The 23,188-nt window shown below is 36.4% G+C and overlaps 1 protein-coding gene across 1 annotated transcript; it reads left to right on the forward strand.

The window, feature by feature from the left end:
• Window positions 1-566: 566 nt before the first annotated feature.
• Window positions 567-20,659, forward strand: AKAIN1 (A-kinase anchor inhibitor 1). Its single transcript, XM_041477701.1, has 2 exons — window positions 567-590; window positions 19,392-20,659. Exons 1-2 carry the CDS (start codon window positions 584-586, stop codon window positions 19,580-19,582), a joined length of 198 nt encoding a protein of 65 aa, XP_041333635.1. The 5' UTR covers window positions 567-583; the 3' UTR covers window positions 19,583-20,659.
• Window positions 20,660-23,188: the final 2,529 nt, after the last annotated feature.

Here is a 23,188-nt window from a genome sequence, read left to right on the forward strand (position 1 = left end):
TTTTATTGATTGGCTTTTGTTTTGGGTTCAGCTTCTCTAATTTTGACTCCTATCTATAACAGAAAGATACCAATTTACTTTTTATGGGACTGTTGGAAGATAGTCATTAATGGCTGTGTGCAAGGCATTCAGATGTTGTGAGGGTGGCAATATAATCAGCTAGAAATATTGCCTAGATGGATGTGGGTGTTTTGGAATATCTTTACAGGCTGTGAGAAGTCCTGGGGTGGATGCATCTTTGTGATATTTTAAAGAACCCAAACAAACAAAACAAAAAAAAAAAACGAAACAAAACTGTGTGGCTATTTCTACTAGACTCTGTCTTAAATTTTTTCATATTTGTGAATCACAGCTCTGGACCACTATGTAGTTTATCAGATTAATTAAGAAAAATGAATAGACCAATGAATGAAAATACTGTTGGCTGCACTTATCTTTAATGATATTCAGCTTGTTTGGGTTTTTTTTTTGTTTTTTTTTTTTTTTTTTTTTGGGAAATGTTGTGTGTTCTTGCTTCTAGCTTTCATGGTATCATCTCTTTGGCTGCTGGAAATCTGTGTACCACTATTCTTCTGAAGCACTCATGAAAGGTAACTGGCTTTTTATTTCATTATTTTTTTTCAGGAGAATGGCACTTGTGTCTATTTTTATTTTTCTTTTCTACCCTCTCTGTTTATTCTCTACTTCTGTCTGTTAGAGGTATATTAATCAGAGAGGTATTAAATGTTATATTTCTAAATCTAGGATCCTGACTATTATGATCCCTGATGTACACATTGCAATTTGACATTTCAAATACTCATCTATGTTTAGATATTTCTTGATGACGCCCAGTCACAATTTCCTCTAAACAGCTTCCTTGTAGTTTCAGACGTAATATATTGCATCTTGGCTAGTCAAGATTCTAATGTTAAGCTTAACCATGAGACTACAATGACTGTAATCACTTTTTGAAGACCATTATGGTCTTAGCCAATATAGCAAAAAGACATCAAATAATTCAAGCAGTTTCCTAATCATATTACTTTTTCCTCCCAAAAATCTAGATTTGATTATTAATGTATAAATGTGGGAGGAAATAAAGAAAAAAGGCTCAGAGATAATTAGTTCTCAAAGTTGGGTTTAAAAAAATAATTTTACAAAATATAATACTTTTGAATGCATTTGATGTAAGACATATGAAATCTTTATTATCTCATTATCTTAATTTTATTATAGAATGTGTTAATTTATATTTAGGTGATTCATTCTGAATGATTCTTTTAGAAAAGAGTTTAAAATACTACCTGTAAAATGTTAGTTGTATGTTTTTTTAACAAAACATTGAAATCTTGCACATCACCAGGTGGAAAGGGCTCCTTCCTGAATAGAGATTTACTAAGCTTCTGAACCTATGTGACCAAACAATTGTTCTCAGCTCCATTAGAATAAAGGGCTTGGTTCAGATCTAAATCCACAGAATTATGAATAGCATGGATGATTTAAGGTGACATCAATCAGCATGATTGTTGTAACTGTCTAGAAATGTTAGCTGTCTGTTAAAAAAGTGTTAAAGTCTTTAATGAAGTACTTTATAAGTAAGCCAAGACATCTTCAAAGAAGTATTTGAAGATACATACCAAAGAATTTTTAAGTCTGCTGATGTTATATGGAAATCAGTAATTCCTCACTTAAAGATTAAGAATTTAAATTATATACAAGGCAGGGATTGTATAATTGCTGATAAAAATATATACAGATTTTTAAAAAGTGTTTTTGTGCTTCCTATTTCATACACATTGATGGAACATCTTTAAATATATTGTGTTTAATGATATAATCTCCTTTGTACCAATATGCTTAATTCTCAAGGGATTTTTTTAAATAAGTGGGCATTACTGGTGTTGTTTTCCACTTTTCTGAAGATGAATGAAAAAAAAAAATTAGTAGTGCACTCTTTAGTACTTTATTAACTCCACACTCTTTCTGAGGTGACAGTTCAGTATAGATCTCTGTCCTGTGCAGTTATTTCCGTGCTTTTTTGAATGAATTTGAACTTGTGACCCAATCCGAAATCCAGAAATTATAACAAAAAGAAGCTCAAAAAGCTTTTTGATAACATTTTTTCCTCTAACAGAAAACATTACTTACTGTTAGCTTTTAGTTTGAGCAAGAAAACTGCAAACTCTAGAATAAAGTGCGACTTGTTTATTTATCAGATTAAATAAAGATAGCAGTTAAAGAAAGATATTCATTAGCATTATTGTTATTGAACTGTATTCTTTCACCAGAATGGTGTAGGTTCTGTTTCCACGTTGCATATACCCACCTAGAATTTTGCAGGTTACTTACAGACTTTGATATCACCGAATAATATTTATTGTTTTAAAAATCTTTTAGCAAGCTGCTCCACCATCTCAAAACACAATTCCTAGAAACATCCATGTAATTTGAGACTGTATGTAATAGAAATACATCCAGTAGATTTTCTTTTTGAGAAGTGCTTTAATACCTTATTTTAATGATGGATAACTCTCCATCAAGTATTAAGGGCCAAATAATGGATATATCATAGAAATACCAGTGTAAATTTTCTTGCAGTCTTTTCAGATTATGGATCAATCATGATTTTGTAAAGATTATGGGGTATCCTTCACCTTTCTCTTAAGAATGCTGAATATTACTGACTGCATTTGTTTCTGTATTTTGTGGGGGTTACTTTTACTAGAAATTCTTCTAGTTGAGTTCTTAGGTACCCTGTTAGTTCTCATACTTAAGCTGATGGGGAATAATGATAGATGAGGAAAGGTTAGAATAGAGATTTTTGAAGTCACTTTTTAAAGGCAACACCATTCCTGAGCAACCAGGGGTATGTTTATATTCGTTCATTCTGTTGCCATCTGAGAGAAATGAAACTGATCCCTGAAATATAAGACAGAAGAGGGAAACAAATAGCAATAAAGAAGCTGAAATTGCTAAAGGGCATAGAAGGACTATCCAGAAACTGAATACTAGAAATGGTAAGTGAAGATAAATCTGCAAGGAGTTCCCAATGAGAAATGATGTTACACACTTTTAACAAAAGAAAAAGAAAAAACAAACGAACCAACAACCCACCCCCCCAAAAAAACCCCCCACCTACCCAGATGATTAGTTTAACTTTGACAGTAATGCCACTCTTGAGCTCTTGCTGAAGTATATAAGCAATATTATTTAAGGAGGTCAGTGCTTTTCTGTATCTGTATTTTAAGAATAAGGCCTTATTTTGAGAGTTCAAATATCCCAGGTTAATTGGAGAATTCTTTGTTTGTGAAATGCTTGACTATGAAAAGAATGAAATAAGCTTGTAAGAGTATCTTAGGTTATGAAAATGTGATTGGAAAATATATTGCATATTGCAAACATATACATGCAAAAATTTATGCTTTTTTTTTTCTTTTAATGTACTTTCTTTAATTTGCACTGATAATGTTTTTCAAAATCCCTCTTGCAAGTTAGGTTTAAAGAGGAGAGTTAGTTTTTTTAAAGCTTGTCCCATCTGGCTGTGTTTTTCACTTCTGCTGTAGAAGTTCATGGTCCAAAGGAATCCTGACTATGGGTTATACAAACAAAAGTAAATTAAACCTGAAACTTAAAAGATGGTAGGAAATTTTAAGTAGTCTTTTGCTGTTGACCCTCATTGTCTTTATTGTGTTACTATTCATTATTTTTTATACTGTTTTGCCTTGATGTCATCTTCTATATGCTGAAATATTCATGTTGCTGCTGTTGGGTACAGCTGGGTTAACGGGCCTGTGAAATCAGAGTATAAATTCCTCAGCATCTGAGCTTTTGGAAGCAAAAATGCTGTGACAAACTATGGTGTTGCTGAAGCCTGTTACCAGTGCTGTCGTCTTGCAGTGAAAGCAGCGCACCCCAAAATATCAGGCAGAGGGACTGTTGTCGAGAGGGGTAATTAGGAGCAATTAGCCGGTCTCCCTGCCTGGCAGATCGCTGTTGCTTTCTCCTTTTTGCCCTTACCCCTGCTGCCACTTCAGGGTAAGGAGTCATGGCAGTGATGGTTCCCTGGAAGAGAGAGAGGAGAAGAGAGAGAGAGAGAGAGAGAGAGAGTGTGTGTGTGTGTGTGTGTGTGTGTCCGTGCGGGCGCCCCGGCCCCCTCCCCGCCCCGCCGCATTGTGGAGGGAGGGACCGCGGCCGCCTCCGCCGCCGTGCGCGGCCGGGCGCTGTCCGTGGTGCTGAGCCCGGCGGGACGGGCGCTGTCCGTGGTGCTGAGCCCGGCGGGACGGGCGCTGTCCGAGGTGCTGATCCAGCAGGGCCGGGAGCTGTTCGGGTGCTGATCCCAGCGGGGGCCGGGAGCTGTCCGAGGTGCTGAGCCGTGCTGCCCGGGCGGCACCATGGTTTTCGCTCCAGGTAAGGGCAGCTGCATCCCGATCCCAGGCGGGTAGCCTCGCAGGAAGGCCCCGGCCATGCCGGAGAGCTGCTGCGGGGAGTGGGTAATGGGTGAGGCAGAGCTGCCCGCAGGCAGGTTCAAAGGAGGTGATTTAGCTTGGGATTTCTTTAGCTGTGGATCCAAAGGTTATGAGGGTCACCCCGTGGTTCTCATCAGGGACAGGAGCCTCTTATAGTAGTGTGCAGGGTGCTATGTTTGTCAGACTGCACTAAAGGGTCACAAAGGGGGATGTGGCCTTTCAGTGACTGGAGAGCGAGTCCCCCTCTGCACCCGCACCAGTGGCTGCCAATATGAGCATCCCTGAAACTCATGGAAATAATTTACAAATTTCATTTCCTCTTTCCCCCCCCTCAAAACAAAATAAGTATTTGAATGAAAGAGAACAGAAAGTTTGTTTAGTCCAGTTTTTACTGGAACAAAATTGAAGATTTCACCAGTTCATATCTAATGTGAGATCTCACTGTATGAGAGTGCAGAATTTCTAGTGCATAGTATACTTTTGTGTTAACCCATAAAAGAAGCAAAGCTACAGCAATTTTTATTGGATTTGGTACATTCTGCTGGGAAATAGACAGTTGGTTGTTCAGAAAAGGATAAGAGAGATGAGAGGCCCAGTAGCTCCAGGGTGTAAATGTAAGTAATGCGTAACATCTTCTGTAGGGACATGGCTTGAAAATAACTTCATTAAAGATGTATAACTTTCAGTAAAATAGTGGGTCAATAGAAAAGGAAAAGTAAATGTTGCAACTTGACAATGAATAACTATTAATACCTTTGTTTCGCATGGCTAACAGAAGTTTTATCTTCCTTGAAATTCTATATCCAATCTCTGAAAGGGTAGGAATCTGAAAGCTTTACACTGTCATATAAAAAAAAAAAATTCTTAGGACTGACTTTGCTGCCCAATTCAGTTTAATTTTTTGAAAAAAACCAGTATCTCTTTTCAACAATCCCATTAATTTTGTCTATTTAGCTGTCTGATTGCTCTCTAATTTCATACATTCATATTTACACTGTGTTCTGAAATTGGAAGCAAGTTATTCACTGCTTTTTGTAATACACCTTCAGCATTAGTGGCTCTTTCCTGAACTCCTTTTGTCTGTCACACTGTCAGCATTAACTGTACAAGTTTTTGAAATGCTCTGTGGGACTGGAATACTTCAGGAAGAGATTACCACTAAAATAATGAAAACATGCACGTTTCTTCTCCAAAGGCTGAAGAAGAACAAACCCCAAAGCTCATTAATGACTGCATGAATTGTTCTTTTCAAAACTCTAATCCATAGACAGAAAACAAATCCTCTTCTAAAACTGTTTTATATAGTCATTCTTCGGTTTTCCTTTACTCAAAGAAAAGCCCATGGTCTCCTTGCAAATGTTGCCATAAAATACATAGGGCAACTAAATGGGAATTTGTAAAAGAGATGATAAAACAATCTATAGTCTTCAAGCAGGGCAAGCCTGAGTAGATTCCAATTTTTTATTGCTTTTCTTCCTTGCAAATCAGCTCTGCCCTGGCATTATCTCTGCACCAGATATTAAAAAAAAAAAGAAAAAAAATACAAAAAAAGAAAAGAGGTTTATGCATCTTTAGCATCTTCATAATACTTAAGGACATATGATGTAAAAAAGTCTACTAAGAAACTGACTTTCATTTCTTAAGTCAACTTTCTGATTTTATCTCACTGTCATGAATGACCTCATTTTCTGTTCCATTTATTTGTTGGGATGTGAAGGGAGAGAAAGTAGAAGATTTATCTAACTGTAAGTGTTTAGGGTCAGAATGATAATCTTCCAGTATGGGATAGAAAAAAGAAAACAAAACAACAATCAAGAGGAAATCTCTTCCAGAAACAAAAATTATGGATGTCATTTACATGACAACAAAGATAAGATTTTGCAGATTAATAAGATTATGGTCTTTTTTCTTAAGGTCTTGGATATGTTATTTCAGAACTCTGAATTAATGGGCTATATTTGTAAACTGTTAAGTAGAAACAGCTTATCAAGTTTAAATAACTTTTTAAAAGGCAATGCTGACTGTTCACTGAATACATACTTTCCTGTTAATCTCCAGCTCCCTAAAACTTATTATCTCCTGTGTTGACAAAATAACACAACAAAGCAGCACAAAAACAAACAACCTCCAAAGAAGCCTGGCTATAACTGAGGTAGATAGATAGATAGATAGATAGATAAAAATATTGTAAAACTGGCAGTATTCCATGCCAAAATTGGACCTCCTGGCTCATTTTAGACAGTGTACTGCGATTCGTAGGTATGCAAAAAGGTATTCTTAATTTTCTTTATTTATTCATATTTTTCCTTCCCACTTTAATTAATATTCAGACTGTTCCAGAAAAGGAAATAAGAGTGCATTTTTTTTCTTGGTTTAATTTGACTCAGGTTTCATTGCACTGTTTTGTGCTGATTGACTAATGATGTCCTGATATATAGGAAATGCAGTCCAAACTCTGTGAGATGTCTGGGCATTCATTTTCTTGGATAATTCACACATGTTGTGCTGCCCTTAGAATGGGGGGATGATACTTGGAATTCACACAAGCTATGTGTTACAAGGTTTAGTTTCTTTAGTTTTCCTGAACTGAAATGCTTTAGTCAGTTTAAGATGTCGATAACAATGTATTATTTTAAATTGCATGTAAGGATGGAGATGCATAGGATACTGCAGTAGAGAAGCATGAAATTTCAAGGATTAGATCAAAAACCAGAGAGAAGTCATAATTTTAAACTGGCAGATTTTCTTACAAAGTTTTTCTTAAATTTTCTGTAGAAGATGGTGTATTCCAGAATTTTAAAAATATCAATGCCAGATTAGCCTATAAAATATTGCTAATTGTAAATAATTCCACAGATTAAACATATGCCATTGTGAGGCAGGAAATGAAGAGGCATTAAAACATTTATTTGTTCTAACACATTAGTAAAATTAGATTATGCAGCAAGGTTTCTGCTGATAGCAGATCATTAGTTTACAAAGATGTGATCACTTCCAATATCAGCATTTACCAGATTTAACAGTAACTTTAAATGTTGTTAATCAAACTACTTTTTTGCAGACTTTTACTTTCCCAAAAATTACCTTGGGCATATTCCTTGCTTCTTTTCATTTTTAAAATGTTTTCCTAATGCAAAGATTAAAAAACACCACTCTTTACTTATGATTTGTTTGAACAAACACAATATAAAGGTGTTTTTCATGCTTGAAGAATTTTTTTCTGATGCTATTTTGCACAAATCACTCAAACACTTATGTCTTACTCTTACTCTGTAAAGCCATAAATAAAATAACTGAATAATAGAGTCTCATCACTGCAGGCCATAATTGTTTCATCCAGTACAAAGCTGTGATTTTTTTTTTGTTTGTTTTGTTTTGTTTTTTTGGTTGTTTGTTGACACAGTTTATTTTAGAAAGGAATCCATTTTGAACTGAATACCTCAAGAAAGACTGGAATATTTACACTGACAGGTTGTTTCAGGTAAAAGACTCCCTTTCTTAAGCTTCTGTCTGCTTTGAATTGTGTGATTTCATCTTTCAGGTGAATCTTGTTATTTGTCAGTGTCATTTGAAGAATTCCTTTTACCTGACAGTTTCTTTATGACTAGAAACTCAGATGCTATACTCAAACCCTATAGTTCTAGAAGAAGGAGGAGGCTATAGAATTGATTTTTGTGTCAATATTTTTATGTTAAAAAAAGTGTGAACACAAAGTTTAAAGATGGACATTAGAGAAGTCAGAATGTTCACAGCTCAGCACCTTTTTCATGCAACAGCAACACCAGTGGGTTTTCAATGAGCTTTTCATCAGTGCAGCTGTTCTTGACATTTTTAAGCTGGGAGCAACACAGCAGACTTGTATAATGACACTGAAGATCAGAAATGCATCCTGTACCAAACATTTTAGGAATCTCATTATACTGCAATTGAAGAAATAGCAGCTGCGTACTGAAACAGATGTTCTTACTGGTCTGAATAATCCTGATCTTCTCCAGTGGAAAAGCTGGGATAACAACAACCTGTTGTGTTGCAGAACGTGAACATGTGAAATTTCTTGACATAATTTTTCTTTTTTTTTTTTTATTATAGTATTACAGGTACTATTGCAGATTCCTGACCACAATATCCAGATCAAGACAGTATGGAAGGGCCTGTTCATGAATGTAAAAATTGCTATCAATAAGCAGACTTCTTTGAAGGTACCCTGTTGTGGGATATCTCCAGTGTTTGTGCTGACTGTGGTACTCTGGCACTCAGTTTTGCAGTGTCTTTCATCCGTGAGAACAAGACAGGACACAGTCCTTGTCCTTATTAACTGCTATGCTACATTCTGCTAATGCTCTAAGTTCTGCAGTCCCCCCAAAAAACCATAATAAAAAAAATTAAAAGTATATACATAGAGGATTCTTATTTGATAGCTTTATATTGATAAAGTCCACGTATAGGACATAATTGGAAAGTGAAAACCAACACTATTTGCCCGCCTCATGCAGTCTGATATAATGGAGGTTTTGTCCAGTATTTCTTATGGCTGGTAGTGAGTATGGAGGCCAGTTGCTGCCCAGAAGTGTCTGAATGCATTTACTGCTCTCAACAGTAGTTCAAAGTGTTTGCCACCTGGTAGGAAGAAATCATATAGGAGGAAATTCCTCATTCTCTTTTCCTGAAGAAAAATGTTTCTTGTGCTGACCTTTTCCCAGTGACACATTGATCTTTCCCCTGCTGTGAAACTCCACTAACAGACCTCATTAGTGAGGTGAAAAAAATTTAGTTCATAGATATTCAGAAATGTGATGAAATTAGTAAGTCAGGTAGTCCTAAGTACAATCTTTCTTTAAAGTATGAATCAACATAGTGTTTAAAAATGGCACAGAATTTATTGTTTCAAATAATTTTTAACAGAACTGAAGGCTTGAATAAGTGAGGCTGGCACCTTTCACTTCGCTGTCACTGGATTGAATCCTATTCAGGTTAGGTGTGAGAAGAATTCTGTTATCACAGTGCCTGTGTATGACCTATATTGAAGGAGTTGTTCATAGTTGGGGGATAGTGGTAATAAGTGATATAGTCCTTATTAACATCCTAACTGGAACTGTTTATTGAGCAGGAAAATCAAACTGTGAATGTAGAAAAGGAATGAGTTACACTGACCTCTAGAATTTGTCCCCCCAAGTCATTATTTTTGCAGGTGAATTGTTCTCTTGTACTGGTAGTAGCATTTCAATCTTTTAAGTTTTCTTGTGCTAATGGAAATAAATGCCCTTATTGTAAAAGACAGCGAGTGGCAGATTTTTTTTCTATACCTCCAATGTTGTCTATTAAGGATTTTAAGGACATAGTACATTGTATTATGTTACAAATACTAGGTTAAACAAAAATTATTTGCAAGCAATGCATTTCAATTTATTTATAGCCTTTGTGGAGTTTTTGACTATTAGTTGGCCATCTGCATCGTGTCTTTTATATAATAACTTGAAAGATTCTACAGAAATTTAGTGGATGTCAATTGGAACAGAGTCTTTACTGATGTTAGCAAAAATGAAAACTGACCTGAATAGCCCTAAAATGCTTCAGGTTCCTTTAGAGTGCCTTGCCATGGAAGTCAGTGGAGGTGAGCTCTGTGTTGCTGTTGTCTGCCCTTGCAAATCCTGTAGTTGTGTTTCCAGAAGATGCTGTCTTCCTTCCTTCAAGAGGGTTTGAAATTTTTTTGACTGAAGAAGTAAATTGAGCCATGTTCTACTCAGGCATTTTGCTAGTGGTGAGGCAGGCATAACCTCCTGTGGGTTACTTGTGTTTGCTTCACTTTATAGTGTATATATTTGATAGAATAAGCCTGTATTTTCTGTCTTTGGGCAGTGAATCCACTCATGATTTATCAGTACAGAGGGATTGCATATCCATTAACACTTCTGTTAAATACTTGCAGATTGACATTACATTTTGTCTTGAAGTAAGTTTTCTTAATATAGCAGAAAATATTTATCTGGGAAGACAGAGAATCAGTTCCAAGAGTGGAAAACAACAGGTGATGGCATCCTGTTGTAGAGAGATTCTGTCAAGATTACAGCTATGAAATTAAAAATGCCATAAAGAAAGGAGTTTGCTCTTTCAAGGTGCCTTTTAGGTTTATATAACTTTTGATTTACTTTCTGTCATGACTTTGTGTATATACATGCATGTGTACATGTCCAAGGGAATGGCTTGAAGCTTTGTCAGGGGAGATTTAGGTTGGATATTAGAAAATGGTTCTTCACCCTGGGGGTGGTCATGGCACTGGAATAGGCTCCCCAGGGAAATGGTCACAGCACCAAGCCTGACAGAGTTCAAAAGCATTTGGACAACACTCAGGCACATGGTGTGACTCTTGGGGATTGTCCGTAACAGGGCAGGAATTGGACCCAATAATCCTGATGGGTCCCCTCCAACTCAGCATATTCTGTAATTCTGAGATTCTACATATACAGAATTCTACATACATATCTATATATCTATATATCTATATACCTATATATACTTATATCTATGCATATATATGTATGTATAAATATATGAGTATATATAATCTCAGGCTCAGTTGCTAATAGCTATATTTACAGCTTTCATACTCCACTCAGATTCTAAAATAAACAGGGAAATTTTTCTGTACTGCTGTGCATATGCAAATTTTGGGCTTTCTTGGGGGGATGTTTTTTTTCCTAGGGGTTTTTATTGTTGGCTTTGGGGTTTATTTTAGAGCTAGAGAAGGGCTCTGCTTCAGCTGACATTAGGCCAGACAATTTTTGACTCTGAATAATCTGGTATAAATTGAAATATATCTAAAATGTAGCAGGATGTTTTCACTGGCTAAAGCAGAATGTTTGCTGACTTTTTACAGGTTATGTAACAGTTTCTCTATTTTCTACTCTTAAAAAAAAAACAGGTTCAGATATTGGAAATTTTCATTAACCTGTTCATAGTTCATTAAGACCAAAACCCACAAAAAGTTGTAGAAATACAAACACAGCAGCTAGCAAAATAAACTTCCATTGAAAACTTGCCCTTTGCTTATGCTCTACAGCAGTAGATACTAACACAAAAGCTATGTTTCAATGGTGATCAAAATGAGCTTTTTGATACAGATTTAGAAGACCTACATAAATGTTATCTAGATTTCTGTGCTTAATGTTTTCTTTTTAGATAGGAATCTCTGAGCACCTGAACTGTAGAAAGTAGAAGGCAAAGAGGGTCAGATGAGGAATTGTGTCATTCAGGGCCCCATCTTGTTACTGGTGCTCTTTGATACCTTCATCAATGACGCAGGCAGTGGGATTGAGTGCATCCTCCGTGAGTTTGGAGATGACACGGAGCTAAGCTGTGCAGTTGGCCTGGCAGAAGAATGGGGTGTTGTCCAGAGGGACCTGGACAAACTTGAGGACTTCATAAAGTTCAACAAGTCCAAGTGCAAGGTACTGCACATGGGTTGAGGCAATTCCAGAGATGAGAACAGACTGGAAGAACTCATTGAAAGCAGCCATGATGAGAAGGTCTTGGGGCTACTGGTGGATGAAAAACTGGATGTGAGCCAGCAATGTGCACTTACAGCCCCAAAACCCAACCATAACCTGGGCTACATCAAAAGTAGTGTGCCCAGCAGGTCAAGGGAGGTGGTCTCCCCACTCCACTCTGGTGAGATCCCACCTGTAGTGAGTGCTGCATTCAGCTCTGGCATCCTCAGCACAAGAGGGGCATGGACCTGTTAGAGTGGGTTCAGAGAAAAGGAAAAACAAGATGAACAGAGGGCTGGAGAACTTCTCCAGTGAAGGCAGTTTGAGAGATTTGGGGTTGTTCAGCCTGGAGAAGGGAAGACACTGGGGAGACCTTCAGAGAGCCTTCCAGTGCATAAAAAGGGCTTATAAAAAACAGGGGTGGGGAGGGGGGGGTGACTTTTTACATGGGCAGATAGTGATAAAACAAGGGGGAATGGCTTTATACTAAAAGAGGGAAGGTTTAGATGAGAGATTAGGAAGAATTTCTTCGCTGTGAGGATGGTGAGGTACAGAAATGGTTGCCCAGAGAGGTTCTGGATGCCCCATGGCAGAAGGTTTAGAATTAGAGGTTCTTTAAGCTCCCTTCCAACACAAAGCAATCTATGATTCTATGATATGGGTCACCTGTATCTGTGCCACTGGACGTCTCCCACCTTGGAAGAATCACCACTTTTGGTGTAGAGAGGTTTCTTATTTTAGTATTTGAAATGTGTTCTCTAAAAGAAGTAGGAAAATTGTGCAGATGAAGAGAATATAAATTTTTCGTTAACTTTGAAGCAGCTGGTCCCAGATGCTCTTTAGGGAATATCTTCTTTTTAATACACTGAACTGCAGCCTAAGACTCAAAAACCCTGTTAAATTAATCTTAGTTTACAGAATTGAATGCAGAAATATTCCTTTTGGGACCAAAATCTGAGTATCACATTTATGGGTTTGGGTGTGGCAGAATTGTCAGTGACTAGTAATTTGAACTACATTCAGTCTTCAAAGCTGATAGACACAATCCTTAAGGAATTAATTTATTGCTATAGATGAAAATACCTAGAAAATATATAGATTAAATTATATAATCTGGTTTTAGTTAATATTATCAAATTATGGCAAGAAATCTTACTAAAACATTGAAAAAATGCTTAACAATAGATCTCAGCAATCTCTTAATCTAAAAAAATTCATTTTCACTGGCGTATTTCAAATAGTATGAAATAACTTGCTGGAGTCTGTAAAAAGATAGCTTTATATAGCAAAAAACCCAAAGAGAATTTCAGATATTCTTATCTCTTAAGAAAGAGTAAAAACTCAGTGGGAAAAAAATTACGAAACCTGAGTTGAGGTATAGCTAATGTCTGAATAAAAAGGTACAATGAAGTATTGCTCTGTAGATATTAGTACGTCCTTCGAGACAGCTTATCTGCATTTCTGTTCTTCTCTTTTGCCATTATATTCCTCCTCCATTTGTATTCAGAGCTGGGTTATTCCAGCTTCATTCTTAAAATTTTTTTTGAAGAGCAAAGCAGTCTGTGCTGGCTCCCTTTATTGTACAGTCACTCTTCCTTGCTGGTTGAACAGCAAGAATTGGGAATGAGGTTAGAGCAGAAAATAAACCTGAACTGAACCTTAACTTTTCTAGTGAAAGTCAATGTTGCAATCCCCTGTACACAGCATGTCAGGAAACTGGAAAAACACAGGATCCTACATTAAAATACTTCTGGCATTTCTGATATGGTCAGTGTCCTCTCTTCCTCAAGGAATCGGGGTAAGTGAGTATTGTCTCCTGCTGCTTGACAGCTATTAGTCAGGACCTCACCGGGCTCTATTTCAGAGCATGAGAAATGGTACTGGACAGAATTAACTCTAGTGCAGTTAAGAATACATTTATTACTTTTTTTTTTTTAAATATTAAATTTGTAACTTCATTGTAGGACCTTTTATTGAGGTCTCTGAGCTGACATCATTACTGACATTGAGACAAATGGGGTTTCTAATTCTGTAAAATATTTTAATGACTCTCATGTGCAAAGTTGGTTTGTGCACATGTGTTGGAAAGTCTTCAGCCCTGGCTGATTGCCATGTTCATTCATTCTGGATGTAATTAACATGACTCATCAACATTTCCTGATTGTGAATCTCTTCTTCAAATTAGGCTTCTTGTGCTGAAATCCCAGCACCAACCTCTAAAGCAAATCAAAGAAGGAGATTTTTAACCACTTCAATTCACAGGTTACAAAATATTCACCAGAGGAGGCTCACCTGGAACTTCCATCCTGTGGCCAACAAGATGGAGAGACATGTTACTGCCTAATGGCAAAGGGAAGCTAAAGAACTGAACTTGGTTTCCAATATTGATGCAAAGAACGTTACTGTTAATTATTACAACATTCACACATACATGATGTCATTACAAACCTGCCAAGTTCTGTAAGGTTTTTCAATATCTGTAGTTTATAAACAGTTTACATAATAACATGCATCTTTTTGCTGTGTACACAGCTCCCATGCATCCACACTGGACCTTCTGATGAAGTCTAATCATCATAATCTATTTATGCTTTCATTCCATTTAAAATTTTCATTAGTACTGTCAACTGGGTTATAAAAATTACAGTAATAATTTTCAATAGAATTGAGATAGGTTTTCCTGAGATTAGTACTTTTCTTGAACTAATGATAATAGCAACATTTTTTATTTAAAAACTAATTCTAATGTTGCAGTGCTGCAGGAAAGAGTAACCATTAATTATTGCAATCCAAAACAATATATTGCTAAAACTAATGGTAAATTTTTAGTTAAAAAAAACTAAAAAGTTATACTTGCATAATCTTATGTAAATTTGAAGAAAAATATATTTACTTCTTGGCTCTTTCAGCTTCAGAATTGTTGCATGAATTTAAATTATAGCTAACAGGGGAATGCATTATGCGTAATTCTGAATTTTACATTGATCAGAAGTTTATTTAGGGGAATGTGATTTTTTATTCTTATTTTTAGATACGGGTAAAGTTCAAAGTGGTTTATACAACCTACAGGAAGAATAAACATGACAAGCTTTGAGAAAAGGTGAATGTAAAGGTTTTTAACTCCCCACTGTTTATTGACGGCATTAGTGGATCTGGGATAGACTTGCATCTTTGCAAGGTCATGCCTGTCATAGTTTACCTTCATGACGGTATTCCAAATAATCCTAGGAAAATGTACAGGAGGGAGCTTAGCTGTTGATTCAAACATATTACCATTATTGAGTGTTACTTATTAGGAGTTTTTATAAAGGTGTAATAAATTTAACTTCTAGCTAGCTGAAAGGAAATAGCCCCAGGGGATATCAACAGAAAGTGCGGGAGACTACTTTGATTGCAGGCTGGAAAGGAAGTGACTCAGGATACTTTGAAGAAAGTGAGGTGTATAAATGAGAGAAGGCTGTGAATTTCCAGAGTGAATTTCCTAAACGTTTGATCTCTAAATGCTTTTTCTCTGTAGTTATTTTTTTTTCCCATTTATTCCTTTCTAGAGTATTACATAGTGTAGAAACATCTCAGAGGATGTAAAGTCTTACAGACAAGGAGTTCTTGAACTTAAACTAATATTAGTTCTATTAATTGAAATTAATACTTGGCATTTACTTCAAATATTTTTATTCTTTTTCCAAACTTCTTCCATATTTCCCTTCATGGGGAACATCCTCAAGCAAGCCAATTTCAAGGCACTGTTACATGCCACTAATTTTAGCTAGAAGTGGAATATGTGACTGATTCCTGCAGCCAGTCCAAGATTTTGATGTTTTTTGGATCTCTCAAACTGTATTTTGGATTGCAGAACCAGACCAGTGTTTAAAAGTTACTTTTCATCTGCTGAGTTAGTTGGCATAAAATTTACGGAGTTTAGCACAAGGTAATAAAAACATGCTAAAAAGGCTTCATCATGTTTTGGTGATAAAATTGCTGTCTTCTATTTAACATCCCTTAACCCAGATATTTCAGTTCTACATTTACAGAATTGGGGTGCTGGGCATGAGAGGTGAGCATCCAAAGATAGAGATCAAGTAAAGATTATCTAACTTCAAGAGAAAAATGTAGTCTTTAGAGAAGGAAAACTAATAGGCAGCATGTGTTTCTGATGTTCAAGTTTTTCCCAGAAATTACTTCAAATGACCTATTTGCCATGGAATTTTAACTTAACAGTTATATTCAAATCTTAAAAAAATTAGTAGATAAAAAATAATTATGTTTTATCATCCTCGTAACTCTCATTTTGATTATCTAAACACCAAACACCTAACTAGCAGGAGCTATGCCCTTTTTTTTACTTGACTGAAAATGTGCAGTTCTTAAAGTGCCTAATTAATTCTATAGGCACTCAAATTTCTACCTGGATGTCCACAGCAGTCTGTATTACAGCAAGGTGGACATAGATATGTTCCAGCTTAACCCCTCTGGGATTCTTGTATGAGTCATCTCCTCTTTCTTCTTGCTCAGAGTAGGTCCAGTGTATCAATAAATAAGTGAGCTTCTCAGAAAACAACCATCCAACTGCTTTCCTTGAAATGAATAATTGGAAGAAGCGAAGGTAGTGGGGATGCTTTTTTGGGAGATTGCTGTTTACTCATTCAGGAAGTGGAAAAGTTGTGATTTATCGCAGTCTAACCAGATAAGATCACAGGAATGGAGTAGGTTTGTGGTTGGAAGGGACCTCTGGAGGTCATCTTGTCCAACTCCTTATCAAGCAGTGTCATCTAGAACCACATGCCCAGGATCATGTCTGTTGGACCAGCTGTGATTGATACCATATACCCCGGGGAGCTGGATGTTTGTTTTTGACTGCTTGAAATATCTGGCACTCCAGCTTCTACAAATAATGGTCCCAACACAGGCTCAGATCTGGGTCAAACACAGTGTCAGATATCACCCTCCAAAATAACTATAATTTTCACTTGGTTTCTAATATAGATGGTCCACACAAGCTGCCAATGGTCTCATTGTTCACATCACCCCAGGCCAACAGCTTTGATTCTCTCTGTGTCTGAAGCCAATTATCTCTTGTTATCTGGGTTGCTATCACCCTAACCATTTTACACAAATATTAATTAAGTTTATTCAAGCTGCTTCATTTCCTTTCTGTGCATACCTAAACCCTCAGAGGCTGGGCAGAGCTAGTCCAGAGGTTTTGGGTTCTCTGTTCTTGGTTATCTCAGCAAATAAAAGAATCATCTAATGAGTTAGAGCTGAACAGACATACTCTACCTGTCACTTATTTGTGTGGTGCTTTCAGACAGGTTTTGCTCCTGAATAAACAACTGAAAAGCCCAGGGGGAAATGCACTAGGAATCTCTTTTTTTTCAACAGACTGTTGCTATGGATGACCTTTCTAAAGTAAAATTTTTTCAACCTCAGATTTTGTAGGTTAATTGGCAAGGACCAAATAAATAATGAAGCATCCCTAAGGAGAGCCAACTGTAATTTTCAATAGCAATGTGCTTAATGACAGTATGTTTTCAACAATAAATTCTGGGGGCTAGTGGCTTTGAGGATTGGCAAATTTTTTACATTTCATATAACCTCATTGTCTATTCCAACATATTCATTTTTATTTAGAATTTCATGTTTATTCCTGCTTTTGTTAATACATTATCTTCTGAACATCAGATGTGTTGACTGATCTTTTTCAGCCAAGTAAGAAGAGTAATTTGTTTTGTGATAAAATGTGAGTTCATATTTGAGTAGTAAAGAATTATCTACACTGTATCTATTAAGTAACATTTAATTCCATCCAAAACCACACTGTTTCAAGTGCTGAGGAGTGGGAAAAACTGAATCAGGGAAGCTGACTGTGCCAAGAATTCAAGTGATTTTTTTCAGTGAGCTTTTCCAGTTTAAAACATTTTTTTCTATGTTTTTACAGGTTTTAACCTCTTACTTGTCTTTACAATGGTGAGTACACCAGACCTGGACACAGTGCACCAGAGTCTGACAGGAGCTGAGTACAGGGGTAGAATCACCTCCCTTTGCTCCTGGCCATGCTCTTTTTGTAAAGACCAGCATACATTTCTGGACTACAAGCTGTCTCATTTTCAACTTTTTGTCTACTGGTATGCCCAAGTACTTCACCACAAATCTGCTAGCAATAAATTGACAGCCCAGTCTGCATTGACATCAGGCATTACTTTGACCCACGTGCAGGACCTTGTTTCTTCTCTCAAGCATATAGCGTATTCCCTAAGGAAACAAGTGATTCTTCTTTTCCTTCTATCCTAAGTTTCCTTGAAAATACATCTGAAAGAACATTGGGAATTCTTCACAATTTCAGATATGCACCTCTCATAAAAGCACCTGATCTTTAATTCACTCTTTGATTCCTCTCAGGACACAATTCTTAATATATGTAATTAAAACAGACAGTTAACTACAAATCCTATGTAATGAAATACTTGAGCATAACAGTTAACTAAGACAGAACTGAGATGAGTATCTTTAAAAACTTTAAAATCGAATCTAGTGATGTCAATAGCACCTAGTCTAAGCATTTCAATTAGCAACTGATCTCCTATATGCCAATAAGTGTGTCAGAATTATTTTTAAAATCAGTATCAGCTGTGACCATTACAGACCATTCTTTATTGTCCAAATTGCCACTTATGTTAAGAATCAAAATACTTTTAAAGAGAAATCTCTTAACATATACTACTCTTCTTCATTACCAGATGTAAGTAGTCATACTACATTACTTTATTTTTCTCCAGATTTTAACACTTTAGCCAAACAAGGAAGTTTCACATAAAAATATGTATTTGACAGGTTTCCATAGAAAATGGTCTCTGTTTTACCTACAGCAATCTGAGTATTTCTAAATATTTTGCAGATATTTTTGAATATCTATCTAAGGGTTAATAAACTGCACTAAACAAAATCTTGTACCTTGATGTCATTTGGGATTTGATGGATGAGAGCTTTCAATCTGAAGTAAAAGTAAAAAGAAATGTTAATGAAACAGTGTTTTTTGCTATGTGGTGGTGAGGGAGTACATGTCAGTCTTGAAAAATAAAGTCCAATTCCCTGTCCATAAGCACAGCTCAAGTCAAAATGGATGTGAATCACAGCTGCATGAGAAAATCTTCCTTTCCTGTCTTACAGTGTAACACATCTGTTCTTGTTTCAGCTCTGAAGTCACAGCTGTCCCCAGTGCTGGGGAGTGGGTAATTGAGCTGAATGACTCAAAATCTCCCCCTTCGTTCAGTCCTGTGGTGCTGAGCATGCACAGGCACTTTCCACCCTAATTCATCTTCAGTATTGGCAGGTTTCCTATGTAATAAACTGTCCCCAGACACTGTGTGATTTTGTTCCCTCCCTCCTCTTTTTCTGTCCTTCACGTTTCCATGGGCTAGCCCCATATTCTTAGTTCCTTTTCTTCTTTGTTTGGCTCTGGCAGGTGAGAAGCCAGGGACGGAGCAAGATGAAGTTAAGCTGCAGATTGCCAGCAAGCAGATTGTGCAGACTGCTATCCTCCGAGCAGTGCAACAAGTTTCCCAGGAGAGCCAGCAAAAGGAGAAGCGAACAAACACCGGTACAAGCCTCCAGCTAGAAAGAGGAAAACTAACCAAGAAGCATGAAAAGAAGTAAAGGAGGAGATTGGGGTTTTTCAGCTCCAGTCTGCAAGTGTTTTCAGCCTTCTCTTTAGTATCAGCTGTATTGCTAGTGCAATGCTACTGCTGTAAAGCAAACCAAAGTATTATCACACCTAGACATAGGGTAAAACTGCAATAGTCCTCATCTGAGAAATATTAAGTGCATTAGATGAATGACTCCATATTTATGCAGTGCCTCTTAACAGAAACAATAACCATAGCTGTAAAAGTAGTTTCAAGCACAAGCTCTTATGATATGAGCTTATTCTCAAAAGCTTGTTGCCAGTGCACTTTCATGCTAAGTTCTGCCTGCAACATTTACGTCAGTTCAGCTGGATGGACTCTTCTCTGCGTTACTGGGCTCACTGAAGCTGTCTTTGCTGAAGAAATCGTTTATTGTCAGGTGTAGCAGAATGCTTTCAGGCTCCCTTGAAGCACGGGTTTGTACTTTGCTTTGATTAGACATGACCTGTGTGAAACGGCAGTATAAAGTGGATTTGGTAAATTCTGTGAACCAGTTTATTTTTTCATCCTGGGGGAAAAAAAAAGCAATCCAGTAAGACTGCAGTGACTGTGATCTATGACTGTGATCATAGACCTATGATCTATGTCTTTTTTTAAAGAAGTTAAATACTGAAATTTTAGTCTACTTATTGAAATACTTCTATACTTCTGCATAAAAATCACTTGTGCCTCAACTATTCCTTTTAATTTTCTTGATATTGAAAGAAAAGGAACTGATGTGAAGATAAGGAGTTGGCCAGATTTTGCTCCAGTTTTGCAACTTTGCTGGGTCTTGATTTACAGAAGGTGAAGACTGAAGTGTCTTAAAAAAAAGGGGCTTGAATATATTAATATCTTCAAGAATGAAAATATACAGTATCTGAATTCTGTCATGGTAGGTATTTCTTACCTGCTGGGTGTAAAGTGACTTTAGATATTTGCAGTTGTTACATATTCAATTTAAATAGCACTGCGTGAAGCTGGTAATACAGAGCTTATCCTTTCAACTGCTCTATTTAGCTGAAGAAATCCATGATGTTTCTGAAAATACAAATTAAATAAATGTGCCCTTCACTTTTATTGCTCCCTTTGTGTAATGATGATTGCACTATTATACATATGAAATGAATAACAGTATATTTAATTCTAGAAATGGCTTGTAGCTCTGCTTCAGATGAATTCCTATAGTAATACACCTGGAAATACAAAGAAGAAGATGTCCTGAAAAACTTTCTTAATGGCTTTTCTACTCAGCTAGATGATCCTCAAAGAGACTGTGGGTTAAATAATTGGCTATTACTGTGTCCTGTTGTTTGTGTTAAACAATTTTGAGATTCCTTCTCCTGGACAGAGGCTTAGTCATGAATAACCACATATTGTAATATTAAGTCTTTGTAATCTGCTTGGTTTATTTTTTTTTCTTTTTTTTTTCTTTTTCCTTTTTTAATTTTTTTAATTTAACAGCACTGACTCATACAAGATAGTGATTTAGCTCAATCTTCTTTCACTTAAAAATGCAAAGAAGAATTCAACATGATTGAAAGTGTTCCAAATTGTCTGGCAATGAAAACTGACCTGGATTCCAAGTACACAGGTGGTTCACTTCTGTAGACACTGGATGAATTTTTAGTCAAGCAAACTTTGAAAGGTGAAAGTAGTTGGGTCTTGAGGCATGTATGCGTTTTTGTAATAGTAAATTTTTAACCATTAGCTTTTTCACCAGTTCACCTTTATTTGGGAGGCAACATTTTCTAAGCACTCCTTGCATTTTTGCTCTCTGAGAGCCTAATAGAACTGATCATCATAGAACTGATCACTCATCAGCCTCAGAACATGCTCAGTTCTGAGGCTGATGAGCAGACAAGTCTGGAGGATGAGAGAGAGCAAATCTGTTGGAGAGAATCTGTGGTTCAAAACGGTGTTTGCCATGGACTCACCATGCTGCAGGAAGGAGAGATATAGAACATCTCCACTTCTTTGAAATTATTTTACTTTTTAAATGCTTTTTGTCCCCAGACATTTGAAATATGTTTGGGTTTGGGGTTTTTTGTTTCGGTTGGGTGGAGTTTTTTTGGTGTGTTTTGTTTTGTTCTTTTGTTAATTGATAATTATGTTAATAACCTTCATATAGTTTTTAAACTGTTTCTTTGTATGCCTTTTTTTTTTAAATTTTAATTAATCATTTTGGCAAAAGAACAATTTGAAAAACCAGTGAATCTGGGCTTTTGCCACTGGTTCATATGAGCCTATTCCACTCTTCCTCCCACTGTGCACTTCTACAATATCCCTTTACTGTCCCTTTGCTACTGCCCTAGTCCTATTAGGCACACTATTTATTACTCAGCTGTTTAATAGTCATGTCCAACATTGTCAGAATACCAATACCATCAGAAGTCTAATATCTTGAAAAATCAAAAATGGCTGGAAGCCTTGGCTTGTTATATGCTTATTAGACCATCTCATGAAGTAATGTGTGCTCAAGAGGTTTGTAGTAATGGATGCACTATTCAGCACAAAAAAACCCACATATCTTAGAAATACAAGGGAATCAAAAAGGCATCTATAGTATTTAAAACAAACTCACCACTTATTAGCATTTATAGTGGTAAGTAAAATATTGTACAAATATGTGAAATTATATTTATCACAACTCCAGAAGATCAGAGGAATCATGTGTGTGTGGCTATCCTGCACTATGCTTTCTATGTTGTCATTCAGGTTGATTATAACAATTTTATTATCATATTGCACTCTTTGTAAGGTTAATAAAGCAATGATGCCTAAATGGAGATTCACATGGCCACAGCAGGATGTTGTAACAGATTACTGAATGCCACTGTACATCAAGTTTTTGGTCCTGTGTGGTTGCACTGGAAATCTCTGCTCTGAAATAAATAAAACCAACAACTGTGACTTGGAAACAGCCATATTAATTTTATCATTTCAGAAAAAAATAAAAAAAGCATTCTGTGATAATATTATGAGTTGGAGATTCTTGGATGTTTATTCAATACAGACAATCACCTAGAAGTCTTACTCACTCTACTCAAGTCATATTATGTGTCTCAGATTATAGTATGTCTACAATGGTAAGTATATAAAATTGCTATGTAACTATTCTTAATATGATTACCATGAAATATGCTGCAGTTGTTCTTTAATGTGTGCCTATGTCAAATACACAGTTAATGGATAATTACTGAAGGCTTTTCTAAAAAAAAAAAAAAAAAAAAAAAGTTTAATTCCAATTAATGGAAAATATAAAAGGAAATAAAATAAATTCTTGAAAATATATGGGATACACCCATTCCCTTGGTTATCCACTCAGGTCTGAGAAGAAATTAAATTAATGAAAACCTGACTATTGACATAACATAATTTTCCAAATAGGTTCCTGCAACACAGGGATCAAGTTGCCAAAACAATTTGTGGGAGTGGGGGGGAGAACCTGAGCTATTGGTAAATGTCTTCTTCACTGCTTCAGTAAGGAGTGAGCAGCAGTACTGATGGAGCCTGAAGAATGGCTTTTCTTCTCATTAGGTTTTGGTGCCTCATGGTATGGTCCGGCAGAATCTTTTTCCCTATTTTGGATAAGAGG

This window comes from Pyrgilauda ruficollis, unplaced genomic scaffold, assembly GCF_017590135.1.
Source record: "Pyrgilauda ruficollis isolate IOZ18807 unplaced genomic scaffold, ASM1759013v1 scaffold41, whole genome shotgun sequence".
NCBI lineage: Eukaryota > Metazoa > Chordata > Aves > Passeriformes > Passeridae > Pyrgilauda > Pyrgilauda ruficollis.